Here is an 18,532-nt window from a genome sequence, read left to right on the forward strand (position 1 = left end):
CCTGACCATGCTTTTATTTGAAAGAATGTGGACTCTGGGATTTTGGATTTGGAAAGCAGTGGAATGCTTTAAATGGGGTTTAATGGGTCATCCTAATAGGAATATGGAAGACTTTGTTGCTGGGAGTAATTTGAACTGTGTTGACCTGGCCCAAGAGACTTCAAAAGAGAAGAATTTCAGAATGTGGCATAAAGACTGTTTTTGTGGTATTTTGATGAAGAATGTGACTACTTTTTACCCTTGTCTGAAAAGCCTGCCTGAGGCTAAGGTGAAGAGACTCAGATAAATTACATTGACAAAGGAAGTTTCAAAAAAGCTCAGCAGAGATTTTATTCTCTGGTTAAGTCTTATGAAGAGAAGTTTGAACAAGCATAGCAAACTTAGAAAGGAAAAATATAACATATATGGTTCGAGTATTAAAGGGGTACCAGGAAGTGAAATAGAGCAAAATCTTGTGTTCTAGGAGATAACAGATTAAGGGAGTGGGACCTTGGGGCTAGAATCTACCCAGCTAAATTTAGATCCAGGCATGATGATACACAGCTTTAATCTCAGGAGATAGGTATGCTGATCTCTGCGTTCAAGGTCAATCTACAGAGCAAGATCCAGAACAGCCAATCTTAGGTAGTGAAGGAGTTGGAGAACAGAAAGCTGGTTATAATGTAATAGAACAAGGGGGCCATGTTCCAGCTCCTGCAAGCAGCAAAACTCGGCAGCTTCAGCCATGTGACTCTGGCTCTAGAGTTAAGAATGGAAGGAATTGCCGGGTGTGGTGGTGTACGCCTTTAATTCCAGCACTCAGGAGGCAGAGGCAGGCAGATTTCTGAGTTCGATGCCAGCCTGGTCTACAGAGTTCCAGGACAGCTAGGGCTATACAGAGAAACCCTGTCTCAAAAAAAAAAAAAAAAAAAAAAAGAGAGAATGGAAGGAACTACTGGGACAATTGATGCTGGTTAGCTGGAGCTAAGAAATCAGTGATGATTAAGAAGAAACCAACCTCACTGAGGTGAAATCTTCTGGGAAGCGTTTTCTGTGAGCATATAGAATCTGTGTTCCAGAGATGGCTGTACCTCCTGCTGCAGCTGTACTTGGTAATGGGAAAGAGTCACTAAGGTGGTACTGGTTTTGAAAGTATGAAGGGGTTATGAAGAGCAGCTGAGGCTTGGCATTGTGAGAGGCCATGGAAGGCCATTGGTGAAGGTGCAGCCTCAGTTGTAGTTGATGGCCCAGGACTGAAGGGGTCATGCAAAGGATTTGAGGCTTAGCACCCTGAAGAGAGCCTATGAGAGGCTATTGGTGAAGCCTAGTTGGAGTGGAACACCCCAATGTATTGGAGATGTCAGTACCATTCGATGATCACCAAGAACAGCAGCTGTAGTGGAATGGATCAACCTGAGCTTAAAGTGCTACAGAGGGCAGAGCTGGAGAAGTGATGCCAGCCCTTAGGAGGAGCCCAAAAGATCAAGTGGAATCCCAGACACTGAAACAAGAAGCTGTAACATTGAAATTGCCTTGAAGACCCAAAGATGTTAAAGATGCCAGAGCCATGGGATACCTGCTGAGGAAAGCTGCTAACAGGGAGTGGAACCAGCCCAGGAGAAAGAAGCCTGTTGCAGTCAACAAAGATGAAAAAGGAGTGGAGATCTGAAGACCGCTTTGACATCAGCCATGGAGATGCAGAGTTTGGAGTTTGCCAGCTGGTTTCCTGTCTTTCTTTGGGGATTACAGTTCAGAATCTCAGAAGAGACCTTGAATTTTGGACTTTTAACATTGTTGGGACTGCTATAGACTATGAGGACTTTGAAAGTTGGACCAAATGCATTTTGCATTATGGCCCCCATAGACTCGTGTGTTTGAACAAGTCTATGGGGGACAGGGAGTGGAATGTGTTGGTTTGTATATTCTTGACCAGGGAGTGGCACCATTTGGAGGTGTGACCTGGTTGTAGTAGGTGTGTCACTGTGGTCACCCTAGGTTCCTGGAAGTCAGTCCTCTACTAGCAGCCTTCAGATAAATAAGTGGAACTCTCAGCTCTGCCTGTGCCATGCCTGCCTGGATGCTGCCATGCTCCCACCTTGATGATAATGGACTGAACCTCTGAACTTGTAAGCCAGCCCCAATGAAATGTTGTTTTATAAGACTTGCCCTGGTTATGGTGTCTGTTCACAGCAGTAAAACCCTAACTAAGACAGACACCAAAGGCAGATGAACAATTGCCAACTTAAAGATAAATCAATAAAAATGGGTCAGTCTGAAAACAAAAGAAACAGAGATGGATAGCAGCTTTCCCAGTTGAGAATGGCACAGGTCCTCTGTATCTAACATCAGCAATTTCCATAAATATTTGGTTTGGTGCAGTTGGGACATTTCCAAAGCACTCAGTGCATGGGGCTCTTGCATTTTTTGTTTGTTTGTTTCACTGTTTGATTATTTTCTCCAGACTCACAGTGTTCTTTGGGGAAAGATTTACTAATCCCCTAATTGTGTTGCATCAAAATTGATGATGTCAGGGCTGGCAGGATGGCTAGGTGAGTAAACAGCTTGCTGTGCAAGCGTGAGGACCTGAAGTTCAAATCCCCAGTGGATGTCTGGGGCTTGCTGAACCACCAGTCCCACTGACGTGATGATGCACTGCAGGCTCATTGCTCTAAAGGAAAAGGAAGGCTGTTGAGAGAGACGTCGAAGTGGAAACTTGAGGGTTCTTTGGAAAGTCGGTTGGATGGTGGTTTGCTGGGGCAAACACATGAAGGAACGTTTCGTTAAAGTGGACACAGGTGTGCAAGGCTAAGGCTGACTCCTGAAGGAACATTTCACTGAAGCAGACACAGGAGAGAGGGAGACTCCAGAGACACAAGCTTGATTTCTGCTAAAGCAAGCATGTGAAAGGACACGTGATGAAGGATTCTTTGCTAACAACACACATGTATTGCTTCGCCTTACTTTACATAGTTGAGCTGTGTTTGTCAGGACACCATAGAGAGAAACACACCAAAAATGTCTGGTGGTGTGTTGCAGTTTCTTGTCACTTCCTCAGACTCAGGCTGACTGGATTCACAAGCTGAGGCAAGGCATGTGCTGAGGCAAGGCATGTGGAGGACGAGTGATGTTTGGCGGGTATAAACAGGACTCCAAGGAGTGACAGAGACAGAGCCTGGATTGCTGGTATAGCTAGCTGTGTGTCTTAGTCAGGGTTTCTATTCCTGCACAAACATCATGACCAAGAAGCAGTTGGGGAGGAAAAGGTTTATTCAGCTTACACTTCCACATTGCTGTTCATCACCAAAGGAAGTCAGGACTGGAACTCAGGCAGGTCAGGGAGCAGGAGCTGATGCAGAAGCCATGGAGGGATGTTCTTTACTGGCTTGCTTCCCCTGGCTTGCTCAGCTTGCTCTCTTATAGAACCAAGATTACCAGCCCAGAGATGGTCCCACCCACAAGGGGCCTTTCCCCCTTGATCACTAATTGAGAAAATGACTTACAGTTAGATCTCATGGAGGCATTTCCTCAACTGAAGCTCCTTTTTCTGTGACAACTCCAGCTGTGTCAAGTTGACACAAAACTAGCCAGTACACTGTGCAAGGCTTATGGGTCTCTCATCTTCGCTGATCTTCACTTCCCTGAGAAAGTCACTGCCAAGAACTTCTCCTGGGGTCCCTCTTGCTGACTCGTGCCTAGGCTGAGGCCTGGCTGTCTCTGCTAGGTCATGCCACCACTGTTGCTCATCTGACTCTACCGAACTGAACTGAATTGCTGGTGTATTCATGAGGTGTTTGGGAGTGGATCGAGCTGCTGCCACTGCCTGCTAACCTCTGTGAATGGAACTGCCGATTTCCAGACAACGCAGAGTTGCTCCAAAGAACCTTTCTAAACAGGTCCACTTCCCTGGTTTCCTTTCTTTTTCACTACCTCTGGTAGGTGGTGGGCTACAAGGGAGGTTAAAGCATTTAAGAACTGTCATTAAAAATAGGATTTGAAAAAAAATTAAAGTTACAAGACACTCGATATTGACCTCTGGCTTTCACTCATACTCCCACAGCCCCACATGAACACACACACACACACACACACAAACACAAACATACTCATATGTACCCACACAACAAAACTGCAAATAACTTTTTGTTTGTAATTTAATCGATCTATTTATTTATTTACTTATTGCAATACTATGGGGTAAACCTAAAGCTTCATGCCTAGCAAGAAAGCTCTCTATTACTACATTGTATCTCCCATACTTTATTAACTTTATCTTTCAAGCCAGAGACCCACTGAGATGCCAAGGCTGGCCTTGAACTATCTCAGTAGCCCAGGCAAACCTTGACCTTTTAATCTCTTGCCTCAACCTCCCAAGTGCTAAGATTATGGGCATGTACCACCACATCTAGATCCAAGTAACATGTTTATTGCAAAAACTCTACTCTGTGGTGACTGGAGAGATGGCTCAGTGGCTAAGAGTGTTTGCTGCCCTTCTCGAGGACTTGAGTTTGGTTTCCAGCAACTGTCTGTAACCCCAGCTCCAGGGGCTCTGACGTCATTTTCTGGCCTCCTTGGGCACCTACACACATGTGTGTGTGATACAAACAACTTAAGTTTATCCTCAACTAGCTTACAAATAAATGGGACTCAGACTATGGTTATTTTGGCTTTGTCAATTACTGGGGGAGAGAGGGGCAGTTATCCCTAATCTACTTTTCTATCTACTGACCTGGCTACCTCCACAGCAATCTACCTCAGATACATGCTGTTTCTCCTGGTCATGTGCTCATGGTCCATCTCCTCATGGTGGCCTCCTCCTCCCTCCTCCTTGTTCTCCTTTCTCTTTCTTCTACCCCACCCAATCAGGTTACTCAAAAAAAACAAAAAACAAAAAACAAAAAACAAAACCAAAAAACAAAAAAACCACCTACCTCTAACCCCCTCCAGTAATTGGCTGTAGCCATTTTTATTTAACCAGTAGTTTTAAATTAAGGAGCAAGGTTTCCACAACAGAAGCTGGTAAACCTGAGAATTCACCTAGACCTTCTGGTACAGGATTTAGCATTACAATATATAGAAACAGACCAAACCTCAACACACGTGTCATACATTCACACACACACACACACACACACACACACCCTCACACAGACACACACACACATACATATAAATAAAAATAAATCTTAAATAAAACCGTATCTTCTCTTGTTAGTTATTTCCACTCATAAATCACTTCTACAGCACGTCTGGGTCACAAGGGCTGTCAAGCTGAAAGCTACATCCCCCAGTGACCTTTCCTTTTAGAATGATGGCTATGGATTCTACCAGTGAGGTGTGACTCTGAGTAGAGAGAAGGACGAAGGCACTATGTGGTGGTCTTGATGTGCAGGCGCTGGCTGATGTAATCCTTACAAGGACTTGTCTCACTTACTCAGCTTCGTGGGTCCAGGCAGCTGCGACCTTGGCCATGGTTTTCTATAGGTTCTTGTTGCACAGTTGAGACACCACCGGTGCAGCCTGACATTGAGATCCAGTTACAGGTCCCTGACATCTACTTTTTTTGGCTTTGTCATTTCATAATTAACCCCATGTGTTAAATCTTCCTCTGTCTGCAACATCAAGAATGATTTTGACTTCTGAACTACAACCTCACTGCACATTCACACTTTATAGGACTGTTGCTTAGCCAGGTGGGAAGCCTTTGAGGGACTGGGAGACATGACCCACTGAAGGGAAGACTGAGACCCTGCCCCTTCCTGTCTCTTCTCAATTTTATAAGGTGAACAGTTTCATTCTATGTGAACTGTTGCTTCACTGCAGGCCCTAGAAGCAAAGGGCTCAACCGGTCACGGTCTGAAACCTCCAAAACTGTGAGCCAAAGGAAACCCTTTCACTTTTTAAGCTGAGTGTCTCAGGTCATTTGTTACAGCAATAGAAAGATGACACACCCATGAGGCTCCAGTAAGGATTTAGCAAAGGTAAATGCTTATGGCTTGAACAAAACCTAAGATAAAATAGAGTCTCAACAAACAGTAGCTACATTTTTTTTTATTTTGAGTGTGTCTGTGTGTGTGAAGTGTTATACGAGTATGCATGTCCTTGTAGACACTTGCCCTATTAGATCAGCTCTCTCTGCACACACATGAGCTCATTTAATCTTTATTACTTCCTCACAGGCCCCATTAGCGATTGGAGCTTCTATATGATTGGGGGAGGGTACGCAATTTGGTCCATAGCAACAGGAATAATAGCTATCAAGTGATAGTTGGTAGATGTGTGACAATCTACTCACTCATTAAAAATTAAATCAGTATGAAGTCAGAACCTTCTTACTTGCAAGGCAAGTGCTTGCTATTAACCCCAGCTGGCCTGCAATTCACTAAGTAGTCCAAGCCGCCTCCCGTGCCTGGCTTATTTTCCTGACAAGTACTTACAGCTGGGGATGGAGAGATGCTTCGGTGTGTAAAAATGCTTCCTGTGCAAGCATGAGCACTTGAGCTTGAATCCCCTGAACCTATCTTAAAAGCCAGATGTGGCCGCATGTGCCTATTACCCCAGTCTTGAGGGGTAGAGGCAGGCAGATCTTAAGAGCCGGCTTGAATAATTTAAAATGTATAAATATAGCAATAAAAGAAAATGAGAGTTGCGAAGCTCTTGGCACACAGCTGGAACTGTGTGGTTCAGCACGCGCTGAGCTTAAAAGAGCAGACTGTTAAAACTGCAGAAACATCCTTGCTAAGCAGCTTCTATTGGAAGGTTTAATTATGTATATACGTCCAATTACACTCCACTAAAAGCTCCATCACTTTCTAACTCCTGTGCTACTTTTGGCTCTCATCTGTCCTTTTGGGATTGTCTTAGTCTGTGTATCTAAGTGGAATCCTCAGGCAATAGTAACCACTGTGTGTCTCTTTCTGACATTATTCATTTTAGTTGATGTTAGTAGCTTAAAACTGACTGCAGATGAAGTATTTAAAGAAATCATAAAATGGTATAAGTTGGGGCTTTTTTATTATTTTACTTTTTAGATGGGCAAGCATCTGCCTCTATGTATATGAATGCACTGCATGTGTGCCTGGTGCCCTCGGAGGTCAGAAGGTGACAGATCCCCTACATCTGAAGGTATGGATCGTTGTGAGCCACCATGAGGGTATTGGGAAACAATCCTAGCTCTTCTACAAGAGCAATAAGTTCTCTTAACCACTGAGCTATCTCTCCAGCCCCTGGAACTTTAATTTTTAATGTGTGCATTGATTATTAGACACCTAACAACCATCATTTGAAAACTATCATTCTGTTGCTATGGACTGAATTGGGTACCCCTGCTGCAATCATATAGAAGAAGCTCCGGTCCCTGATAAGGCCTATGAGGAGGTGATAAAGAAGAAATGAGCTCATGTGTGGTAAGGAGCAGATCTAATAGGGCTGATGTCCACTAAGGAGAAAAGGTGGGGGCTGGAAAGATAGCTTAGCGGTTAAAAGAACGCACAACCATGAGGCCAGAGTTCTGGTCCTAGCTCCCATATAACAACCCCAGTGCTCCGTGAGCATCTGTAATCCCAGCTCAAGGGAAAGCAGAGAAAGGAGAACTACTGGGGCTGGCTTCTAATGTAGCCTAGAAAATGTAAGATCCAGGGAGAGACCTTGCCTCAAGGGAACAGGTTAGGAGAAGGTTGATAGAGGAGGACACTTAATATTTTCTTCTGGCTTCTGTGCATGCAGATGTGTGTGTGTGTGTGTGTGTGTGTGTGTGTGTGTGTATGTGTGACACCCAACCATACACACACACACACACACACACACACACAGTCAGCATCCCCTTTTTAAAAGGAAGGGGATAACAGAGAACTGTCTCTACTATATAAGCATAAATCCAGATTCAGGAGATTATTGTTTATAAACTAGGAGGGAGGACCTCACCAAGTCTTGGGCCATGCTGGCACCTGGGTGATGCAGGACTGTGAGAAAATAGATTTCTGGCTTTTGAACCTCTCTGTCTATGGTGCAGTTATGAGCATGAGCGAACAAATGCACACAGTGGTGTTGGTGTCATTATGATGAAAGCGCAGTGCTGGTGCACAAGAGAGCTTCTCGTCCCCTCTCTACTCCTTTTACACCCCTCCCCTGCCCTTCATGCTCCACCCCATCCCTCACCTGGGATGAAAATGTTTCACTCCCACAGACATTGGGAGGCGGGAGGCAGGAGGCAGGAGGCAGAGGCAGGCAGAGTTCTGTGAGTTCAAAGCCAGATTGGACTATAGAGTGAGTTCCAGAGACACACTATTTAGAGAGACTATCAAAAAGAAAAAAAAGGAAAAGAAAAAGATAAAGATAAAAGACAAAAGAAAAGGAAAGAAGGAATGAGAAAGCAAAACAAAGACCCTTCTCTGCCAGCTCTTTCTTAGATGGGTCCTCACATTACACATGGCCTGCAGAGGTCCTAGATACCCTGTGCAAGGCCCGGAGGCTGCAGCTTGTGATGACACCTCTGTGCTAAGGGGCTGAACTCCAATCACTGGACTTCTCCCACTGTTTAAAATCATTCTCTGAAGGAATTTTAAGTTTGGTGATTCATATTCTCTCTCTCTCTCTCCCTCCCTCCCTCCCTCCCTCCCTCCCCCCCGCCCCCCCACCCTCACTCTGCCACTGCTCCTTAGGCTCAGATGTCACAACTAGGAAACCACTGCTTAATCCAAGGCCACAAAAATCTAGCCCTATGTTTTCTTCTGGAGTATTATAATGCTAACGAGGTCTTTAATCCTAGTTGGGCTAATTTTGCACCCGAAACGAGGTGGTTCCTTTCCACTTTGCTCTCTGATATCCATATTTTTTTTTCCTGGAGCATTTGTTCTCACCATAAAGGCACAGGTTAGTTCTCTAGGCTCTCAGTTCTATCCCATTGATTGACAGAGTTCTAGAAAACAAACAGAGCCACCTGGGATTCTGATAGGGTCCACATTGAATCTGTGCATCAGTTAAGGAGTAGGTCAGAGCTTTACAGGACAAAAGGTTCTCTGTGAAGCTGGGAGAGGCGCTGGCAGGCAGCCTAACTGTTGGGTGATAGTCCCAACGGGCTGTCTCATCCAGAGCTATCTTGGCTCAAGTCACAGGACCCCATGCCCCCAGATACATGAGGAAAGATGTGGAGGGCAGGGCGGGAATACCCAAGGGAAAGGTGTATCCATCTGCTCATCAGCCAGGTGTGTGTGTGTGTGTGTGTAAGATGTATAGTTCTCAGAATAACTTGTGCAAGTCAGTACTCTCCTTCCTTCACGTGGGTCTGGAGATTGGATTCGGGTCATTGGTTTTGGAACAAGTACCCTTACCCTCTCAACCATCTCACTAACCCAAGAAATTAATTCCGAGGCACAGGCCTCGGAGCAGGATAAGTGGTAATAAGGATGTTAAGGTCTCCAGTATTGCCAATAGTAATGTGTCCGAGCTCTCCAAGGCCTGACACAGTGGGTTGCTGAAAGAGTTGAGATTTAGATTTTAGCCCATAACCATTTGCCGTCATATGTCATGGGGGTTCAGGAATGCTATGCCACACCTGGTTCTTCTAGGTTAGTCAAACATACCCAAGCAGGCTGCTACCTGAAGATGAGAGAGCACTTTGCTTCTGGGCCATCAAGGGGAAGCTCACGTGGACCAGGCAACAGCGAGTACACAGAGCCTCACAACGTGTGTGCTCCATATTGGTAAGTCCTCACCAGCATTTTTGTGCAGGACTGGCCAGCTTTGTCTGGGATGCCTGACACATGGGAGCCTTTGTTCACAATCGCACAGCAGGTTAATATGGAGGAATTCACTCTTCTTTGCTCCTAAGTTCACCAGTGGATAAGAATACTGCATTTCTGGCTAGTAGTAGTCCTTACTACTAGCTCCAAGTTCTTTTCTACCAGGCTGCCTCCACCCTCCTGTAGTCCTCTGCCTCATCACCAGAGGGCATACCTTTCCAGGGAGCGGTGCTGGGTTAGGGAGAGGAATCCCTTGGGAACCTGGCTGGAGCCCCAGATATAGGCTAGAAAATGCTGGGCCTTGTGGAGGTTCCTGCCCTCCTGGAGCTGACGTTCTAAGGTGACCCACCCACCATGTAAGAATACACACACTCAACAGAAGGAAGCAACTAAGACACAGAAAGGGAATCAACACGCAAGTGGGTGGAGTGAAGAGGCCCTTCTAGAGCAAGTGCAGACTTGGAAATGGTTTCAACATCTTTGTTTTGGGAGGGGAGTCGACGTCAATGATTCAGGCAGAGGTGATGGGCCATTGAGACAGGCAGGTAACTCTCACGCAGTATTTGCTGAGAGGCAGAGTGACAGCATGAATGGATGAGGGGGTGGGACATCAAGGGCAATACCAAGGATTTGGTAACAGGCCTCAGTTTCCTCATTCATAAAACAATGGTGTGAACTGAAATATTGAGAGCACTGAGTGAGCCAGGCTTGTGACCCAGGGAGTACTAAAGAGGTGGTCTCTCATCTGAAAGTTGGGGGAAGATCTACATACATCATCCTTGAATGTGGAGTCCTCTGGGTCTCTCTCTCTCTCTCTCTCTCTCTCTCTCTCTCTCTCTCTCTCTCTCTGCTGTCACCTCCTCAGAGAAGTATTTCCTGATTGCCCCACTCCAACCAGTGACAAGGAGATCCTAGAAACCTTCTTCCAGGCCCTAACCTTGCTGGTCAGCACTGTCCCTGCTGAAGGAAGCCCACAATAGTAGTGAGCTATCATTTGTATCTCAAATCACCTTTATCTTCAAGTTCAAAGTTCCCTGGTCAGGTTCTCACCAGAAACTCATGGCTCTCCCCCTCCCTACTCACACCTGCCTCACAGTCAGGTTCAGGTGGGTATGGAGAGGTTCCCAGGCAGCCTGGATAAGTGTAGGTTCTGTAGAGCTTGGGGACTTGTTGGAGGAAAGTTTGTTCCTTCTAAATCCACCTTCACTTAGTGTGAACAGCTTGCGTAGGCCTGATATATGGGCCTCAGTGTAGAGCCAGGACTGTTGTACAAAATTAGGCTGGTTGGCCAAAGAGAAGGAGGAATAACACATTTACTTATACAGCGCTCTCTCTCTCTCTCTTTTGAGACAGGGTCTCTCTATTTAGTCGTGGCTGGCCTGGAACTTGACATGTAGATTAGGCTGGCCGTGAAATTCTTCTACCTCTACCTCCCAAGTGCTGAGATTAAAGGTGTGTTCCACCACACCAAGTTGATTTACTATGCAATTCTTGTGTTGATCCTAGATTTTCTTTTCGCGCGCGCGCGTGTGTGTGTGTGTGTGTGTGTGTGTGTGAAGTGGGTTCATGTTCCTGTGTGTGTGTGTGTGTGTGTGAAGTGGGTTCATGTTCCTGTGTGGGCACACAGGCCCCACATGCACTGGGAATCAGAGGACAAGATCCAGTTGTCAGTCTTTGTCTTCCATCTTGTTTGAGATTGGTTATCTCTGCTTTTCTTGTCTCCCCCTCTCTCCCGCCCCTGTCTTTCATACTCCAGCCTAGCTTCAGGGGATTCTCCAATTTCCACCTCCCATCTTTCCTCAGGGACATTGGGATGATAGACTGTGCTTTAGGTGGGCTCTAGGGGCGCAAATATAGGTCCTTGCTCTTACTGAGCAAGAGCTTTATCCTCTTAGCCATCTCTCCAGCTGACCTCTATGTTTGATGGTGGTCCGCAGCTGTAGGGTGTGGTGTTGCGGGGGTGTGTGCAGTGAGAAAGGGAACAACACGCTTGTTATATCCAAATCACCATGCAAGGAGGGAAGTTTTATTTAGAATTATAGTGAAGAGTACAGCTACGTCTCGCCGAAAACGGGGGACGGACAACATTTAAATACACCTTTGACATTATGCTCACGGAGGTGCCTTCATTTCCATGAAAGAAAATCCTAACGGACAATGGACAAGAGGAAGTAGTATCCGGGCCTGGGCTCCCCTGAGCCCCTAGCGTCAGGCTGTTGGCATCCTTTTGGCAGTGCCCGCGGCCCGCCACAAGTCATTCAAATTCCGCATAAAGCGCGCGCCACACAGTCTCACCAGCCATGCTCTGACGTTTCAGGACGCGAATCTTACTCGTGATATCCACAGCTCGGATCACCTTACTCCACAAAGGCTGGGAGCGGAAGGCTTGAGGTTCTCCGGGTGGCTGCCGGGTCCCTGGGCTGGGGTCGGTGGCACCCCTACTTTTGTCACGTCAGACGCGCCCGCCAATCAACGATTGGAGCCAGGCGGGTACAGAGCACAACGGGCAAAGCAGTGAGCGTAAAATAGGACTACATCTCCCACAATGCTAAGGGAGACGTAGCTTTGCGTCACGTTAGGCGCCTGCCCCCTTGAGATTTAGACCAATCACAAGCGCGGACCAGGTGGGCGCAAGGGACTACGGGTTGTGTAGTCCATGCTCAGTGGGACTGCAGCCCCCAGTGTTCCGCGCGCGTCAGGGAGGAGCAGTGCGGCGGCGCGGGCGGCCGTCGGGGCTGGGCGGCGGCAGCGGCGGCTAAGAGGGCCCGGCTTGTGGGAGCCAAGGTGGGAGCCGGCCTCGGCGCGCGGCCACCATGTCCGCGCCGTCGGAGGAGGAGGAGTATGCGCGTCTGGTGATGGAGGCGCAGCCGGAGTGGCTGCGCGCCGAGGTGAAGCGGCTGTCCCACGAGCTGGCCGAGACCACGCGTGAGAAGATCCAGGCGGCCGAGTATGGACTGGCGGTGCTGGAGGAGAAGCACCAGCTCAAGCTGCAGTTCGAGGAGCTCGAGGTGGACTATGAGGCCATCCGCAGCGAGATGGAGCAGCTCAAAGAGGTGAGTGGTCGGCTGCGACCCCTGCCTCGGGCGCTAAGGTCACCCTGCCCAGTGGTGGGAGGTACCAGGGGTGGGGCAGGAGACCTAGAGTTGCGGTCCCGGGCAGTGACGGTGAAGGGACCCTGTTCGGCCCTGTGTCCGGTTGCTGGGGTCCAGACTCCCTGCAGCCCCACTCACCCGCTAGTTTTCTTTGCAGGCCTTGTTGGCCTTTTCGTTGAGGACTGATGTCCTGCTATGGTTATTGCTGCCTAGGGTGTGTCTGTGTGGTTGGTGGGGAGCAGATGATGCCCTTACAACTGAGGCTGTCCGTGCAAGTGACCCCAGGGAAAAGCTGGACCTGGGGTTGGTTGACCACAGTTTGTCACCTTCAAGCAAATCACTTCCCCCCCATTTTGGAGCAGCTGCTTTCTGTGCTATTCATCAGGTTTCGTGACCGCCTGAGGCTGGGAAGGGATGGATACAGGGCTGAGTGAGTCGCAGCCCCTGGTTGCCTATGGCCCTTGACAGGCCGGCTTTCCCGATATCCATCGCTCAACCAGCTGCTTTTTCCCCATCTCATTAATGGTGCTCCCACTACTGGGATGCATGGCTTCCATCGACCGCTTCCTGTCTTGCTCTGCCTCCTAGGGCCTGCCTGTCACCGTGGAGTCTGTGTTCTTCTGTTGGAAACATGGTACTTTGTGTCATCCCACTGTAGGAAGAGAGGTTAGACTCCCAGGCTGGCCAAGAGCTTGGGGAGGGGCAGTAGGAGGGACCTGGGTAAGCTTTCTGGGATGATTTAAGTATTAGTAACTCTCCCATCTTCTTGACTCCCCAGCCTTGTTCTGGAGACTGGGGGAAATGCTTTATGGGAGAAGGACACACTTGAGTTTGGACCAACCCCTTCTTATTGCTTGTGATGGGTGAGCCTTGGGTGAGCCATGGGTAAGCTCTCCTCAAACCTTAGCTTCCAGCTCTGCAAAGTAGGAATACAGCTTTGCCAATCCAGAAGTATTGCTTTTAGTATTCTATATTTGGAAAGGCCTGGCATGGGGCCACACAGGTAGCTTGTTGGATTATCTCAACAGTTTCCCTTCCCTGTGAGACTCAGTTCTGCTCTTGAGTATTAATCACAGGCTCATCTTTTGATACTTCTGCTCCCAGTCAGCTTTGGATAGATGCCTGAACTCTTGAGAGCCTCTCTGACTTTTAGGGGAATGAGTCCTTAAAGTCTGGGTAGAGCAGGGCTGGGTGAGTCCCAGAAGTGCCTGCTTCTTTGGGCGGGTAGGAATTGAGTCTTCACACAGATTCTCAAATCTGTTGCCTGACAGAGGACATTAGTAACTTTCCCAAGCCTGGCTTCATTTGGCAGAGGGTTGACCAAAGGAGTGGGACCCCTGGAGGGGGAGGGGCAGGCAACCCCCTGGAGGGGGGGCATGTAAAGTGATGTGATAGATGAAGGTCAGAAAATATGGAGTGAAAATATGGAGTGGGTGTGTCCTCTTCCCAAATCTAGTCTTCTGGGCTCCCATTCCCCCCTCCTTGGTCCTCCAGGCAGGTAGCAACTGTTAATTATAGTGCCACTCCCTTTGCACATACAGATGGGTTGCCTTCCCACTTCCTATGGAATGCCTGTGAACCTCTCCTGGGAAGCTCACTGTCCTCTTCTGAATTAACAGGTTTTCTTCAGTACTATGTGCAGTGAAAACAGGCTAGCTGGTCCCAACTTTGGTGACTTCTATTGGTCAGCCTCATGGGATTATTATTATGGGCGGAATCATTTTATGGCACAGTGAAGAGCAATGGTTTACATATAGCCTTGTCGTTATCTGGAGGAAAACCTCTCAGGACACGTGATCTAGTCTCTTGGTTGCCCTTTAGGTATCTGCTTAGCCTAATGCCATCCACACACTGGCTATATATATAGGCTTGGGCAGACTGCTCCTCTCCTCTTTGTGAGGTGGGATAAGGTTTCTTCCAGAAGTTTCTAGTAGAATCCAGAGGAATGCATCAGATTCAGAGAGGGCTGCCAAAAGTTTGTGCCAATTTGCCTCTTGTCAGCATTGTGTCTGTTCTTCACACCCATGCCAGAGCAGGCTCCTGTGGGAAGTTTTCTCCCCTAGAGAGGTGAACTGTCTTAAGTTGTTTGTTCCTTTAAATGTGGTAGATTTAGTTACTAACAAGTTAAGTTACACTGTAGCTGAGTTGCTGGTACTCTTGCCCACATTTAATTATGCAAGTCTTTGAGGTGAGGAAGCTGTCTGACCTGGGTGAAAGGGTTTATGACCAGATCTAAGGAGAGGACTCAGTGTTGACCCCGCTCTCTTTACTTTTGGGTGAATGGCTGTGTCTTGCTGACAACCATGGCCTGGGTGTTGACTGACACTACAAGTGGAGAGGATGTCCCATGGCCTGTTTTGCTGATATTTTGTGTCTGACTCAGCCAGGGCCACATCTGTCCCAAGTCATTCTGTGCCTTTTCTCCTTATCCAGAATGGTGGGGAAGAGAATTAGCTGGACTTTTGCCAGCCTGTTCATGGTTCTGAGTGGTCATGAAACAGCTTGCTGTGTCCTTCACTGCAGCTTTGGGTATATAGGTGTGTTGGGCTGGCAGAGCAGGGCAGATACTGTAGGAGAATGGGCTGAGTTCAGCTTCCCCATCTCTGTCATGAGAGATTCCCAGAAGCAGTTTCCCTCCACCTGGGCTTGGTCCGTGAACAGGCCTGGACACACCCTCATTGCTGTCCCCTGTCACTTCTGGTGGGGCTGAGCTGAGTGCATCACCATGCCCATGTGGGTGGAATCCAGTATCAGGCTGGGCGCAGACCCTGGCACCTAGTAAATGCTTTGTCAGCCTAGCTCCACGTCATCCAGGCCTCGAGCTCCTCACTGTCGTGCTTGTAGCACCTCCCTATGCCTGTTTGTCTTTGCTCGACTATCTGCTCGTGCCACCTCTGAGGGCTGCCCTGTGTGTCATGCCTTGCCAGTTTCTGGGGCCACTCTGCGTCTCCCTTCTTCCTGGAAGTCCCACTCACCTCTCAAGCTTAGATACTTTCTGGCAGGCCCTTTGACTCTGGACTTGCCTGAGCTGCTGTCTCCAACCTTTGCACCACTTGAGGCAGGAGTGTTAAGGGGTTAGCAGAGGGTGCACTTCTAGGTACACAGATTGGTGTCCTACCAACATGAGGCCCAGCTTCCTAGAGTGTTTGCTTCCAGAGAAGGGAAAGTCCTGGTCTATTTTTAAGTGAATAAAACTGACATCCTCACAGTGTCCTTTAATCCATTTCTGAGCAGATAGATCTTGGGGGTGGGGTGGGGGAAGACATGGGAGCCACAGTATGTTTTGTGGGATCGTGTGGGGTATCAGTAATGGACTGTTTGTATGAAGGTGGTCCCCTTGAGGGTCTTGCAGATCCTTGAGGCAGTTGTGAGGCAGCTGTAGGCATCTGGACAGTGGCCTTGTGGTCTGCCTTCTGTTGGGTGACCTTCCTTCTTCTGTGCCTGCCTTTCTAACTGTCAAATGGTGGACAGGGGGTCATGAAGGAATCTGATAGTCCTCTTCTACTTTTAATAACGTGTTCACCTGCCACATCAGACCCTGGCGGTGCTCTGAGGGGCATGGGAATCAGATACTTATATCTGGCAGAGAATCTGTCCCAGGCATGTGAATGGCTGCTCCAGGCCAGCCCTGCTAGCACATGGAGGTGTGGCCTTGGCCACCTTCCACTGGACACAGGACTGGCACAGCTGTGATGGAGCGAGCCTGTCTTCAGAGATGCCAAGCATACTTTGAGGCTTAGCAGGTGGAGCCAGGGGGAGGCCCAAGCCCAGTGCTGGGAGCTTATCACTCTCAGGGGAGCCAGCAGGCCTCAGGGAAGTCAGGCTTTGCCTGAGCAAGAGAGGAGGCTGACTATGCAGTGCCCAGTTCTGTGATGCCAGAAGAGTGTTTTGGGACCCTGTCTGGGCTCTTAAGAATTGTGTGGCCTTCAATGAACCACTCTTTTGTCTAGGCCTTGGTGGCTTAATAATGGTGCCTGTCACAACAGTCTGGCACACTAAGACTACTTGGATGGTCATTGTCCTTCCCTTAGGTCTGAGCAGCCACCATCAGCAAGAGCCCTAGCCCAGGTTCATGTGGGAATCCTGCTGCTGGGTCTACTAAGGGACCCAGGTCTTTATTTGCAAGTAGAGAACAGATTTGTTCTTGTCAGTTGAGGCAGCACCCCCTCTAGTCAGGCCTCTTTTTCATATGTGGACGGGATGACAGGTTCTGCACATGGGGTAAAGAATGATTTCTTTACCAGCCATGTTGTGATGACAGTGTGTGACTCATGACCATGTAAGCTCACATAGGTGAGGGTTGGGCTCCAGGTCCCTCTGGTTCAGCATTCAAAGTGAAGCAGAAGAGAGTAGTGTGGCCGTTCTCTTTCCCCTCCAGGCTTGGTAGACAGAGGCTGAGGGCCAGGGCTGAGGCCAGTCCCCCTCAACTTCCCTAAAGCGGGATGGCCACCTGTGCAGGTGGATGATGGCGTTGAGGAGAGCAGAGTGGGAGCCCCTTCCCTGTTTAAAATTGTACAATCTAGGAGCTTCCGAACACAGAGCCGAGCTTCCAACGTCTGCTGTAGAAGCTGTGCCGTGAGGAGTGGGGACACTGCGTGTTTCTCCTCGTGGGTTCCTTTTCCCAACAGTATGTGTCAGATACAGACACCACCACAGGGACCACAGGGAAGCCCTGTGTGGCTGCCACAGTTTTCAAAAAGTGATGAGGTGCAGGGTTTTGTATTTTGGTTTGGTTTGGGTTTTAATTTTGGGGATCAAAGGCGTCTGCCACCACATCAGCCTGAAGAGCTGTAGTTTTTAAGCAAAGTGGAAGTAGAGAGAAGGGTTCAGTGGACGCAGCCATAGTCCTGCCTGCACCTGCTAGCTGTGGCTGGTCTTGCTTCTGTGCCTCAGTCCATCTGGCTTTGTTACTTCTGTAGCAGTAGCTTTGTTGAGAAAACAAGGCGTATTTTCCCACACAACAAGAGCTATTGAGTTTTCAAGCCTGAAACCTAACAATTCCTTAATGGTATCTGTTTGTCTGAGTAGCACTTCGGTTTTCCCAGCTTGCCTCAAGTGAGATTTCTAGAGTTATTTGTGTGAAAGTGATTGATATGTGAGTGTACTGGCTAGTTTTGTGTCAACTTGACACAGCTGGAGTTATCACAGAGAAAGGAGCTTCAGTTGGGGAAATGCCTCCATGAGATCTAACTGTAAGGCATTTTCTCAATTAGTGATCAAGGGGGAAAGGCCCCTTGTGGGTGGGACCATCTCTGGGCTGGTAGTCTCGGTTCTATAAGAGAGCAGGCTGAGCAAGCCAGGGGAGGCAAGCCAGTAAGTAATATCCCTTCATGGCCTCTGCATCAGCTCCTGCTATCTGACCTGCTTGAGTTCCAGTCCTGCATCCTTTGGTGATGAACAGCAATGTGGAAGTGTAAGCTGAATAAACCCTTTCCTCCCCACTGCTTCTTGGTCATGATGTTTGTGCAGGAATAGAAACCCTGACTAAGACAGTGAGGAAAGATGAAAATATTGGGAATCTTATGTTGCCTGTGTGTCATTTCATTCATAAAAAACACCAAAAGGGTTGGAGATGTAGCTCAGTAGAGTGCTTTGCGAGCTTGCACGGATCCTTGGTGCCACAAAGACAGGCTGAGAAGATGCATACCTGTCATCCCGGCTCTTGTGAAGTGGAGGCAGGAGGATCAGAAAGTTAAGATTATCTTCAGCCTCATGGTCAGGGTC

The 18,532-nt window shown here is 48.2% G+C and overlaps 1 protein-coding gene across 3 annotated transcripts in view; it reads left to right on the forward strand.

Annotated features, from left to right (window-relative positions):
* Nucleotides 1-12,407: 12,407 nt before the first annotated feature.
* Bicd2 (BICD cargo adaptor 2) overlaps nucleotides 12,408-18,532 on the forward strand; it is a 45,478-nt gene continuing 39,353 nt past the window's right edge. For 2 of the 3 annotated variants that reach the window (NM_001039179.2, NM_029791.4), the window contains exon 1: nucleotides 12,408-12,769. In NM_001039179.2, coding sequence (NP_001034268.1) covers nucleotides 12,530-12,769 — 240 coding nt within the window. In that variant the 5' untranslated portion in view covers nucleotides 12,408-12,529. The remainder of the gene's footprint in view (nucleotides 12,770-18,532) is intronic. The other variant, NM_001039180.2, reaches the window with a different exon arrangement.

This window comes from Mus musculus, chromosome 13, assembly GCF_000001635.26.
Source record: "Mus musculus strain C57BL/6J chromosome 13, GRCm38.p6 C57BL/6J".
In the NCBI taxonomy this organism is placed as follows: Eukaryota; Metazoa; Chordata; class Mammalia; order Rodentia; family Muridae; genus Mus; species Mus musculus.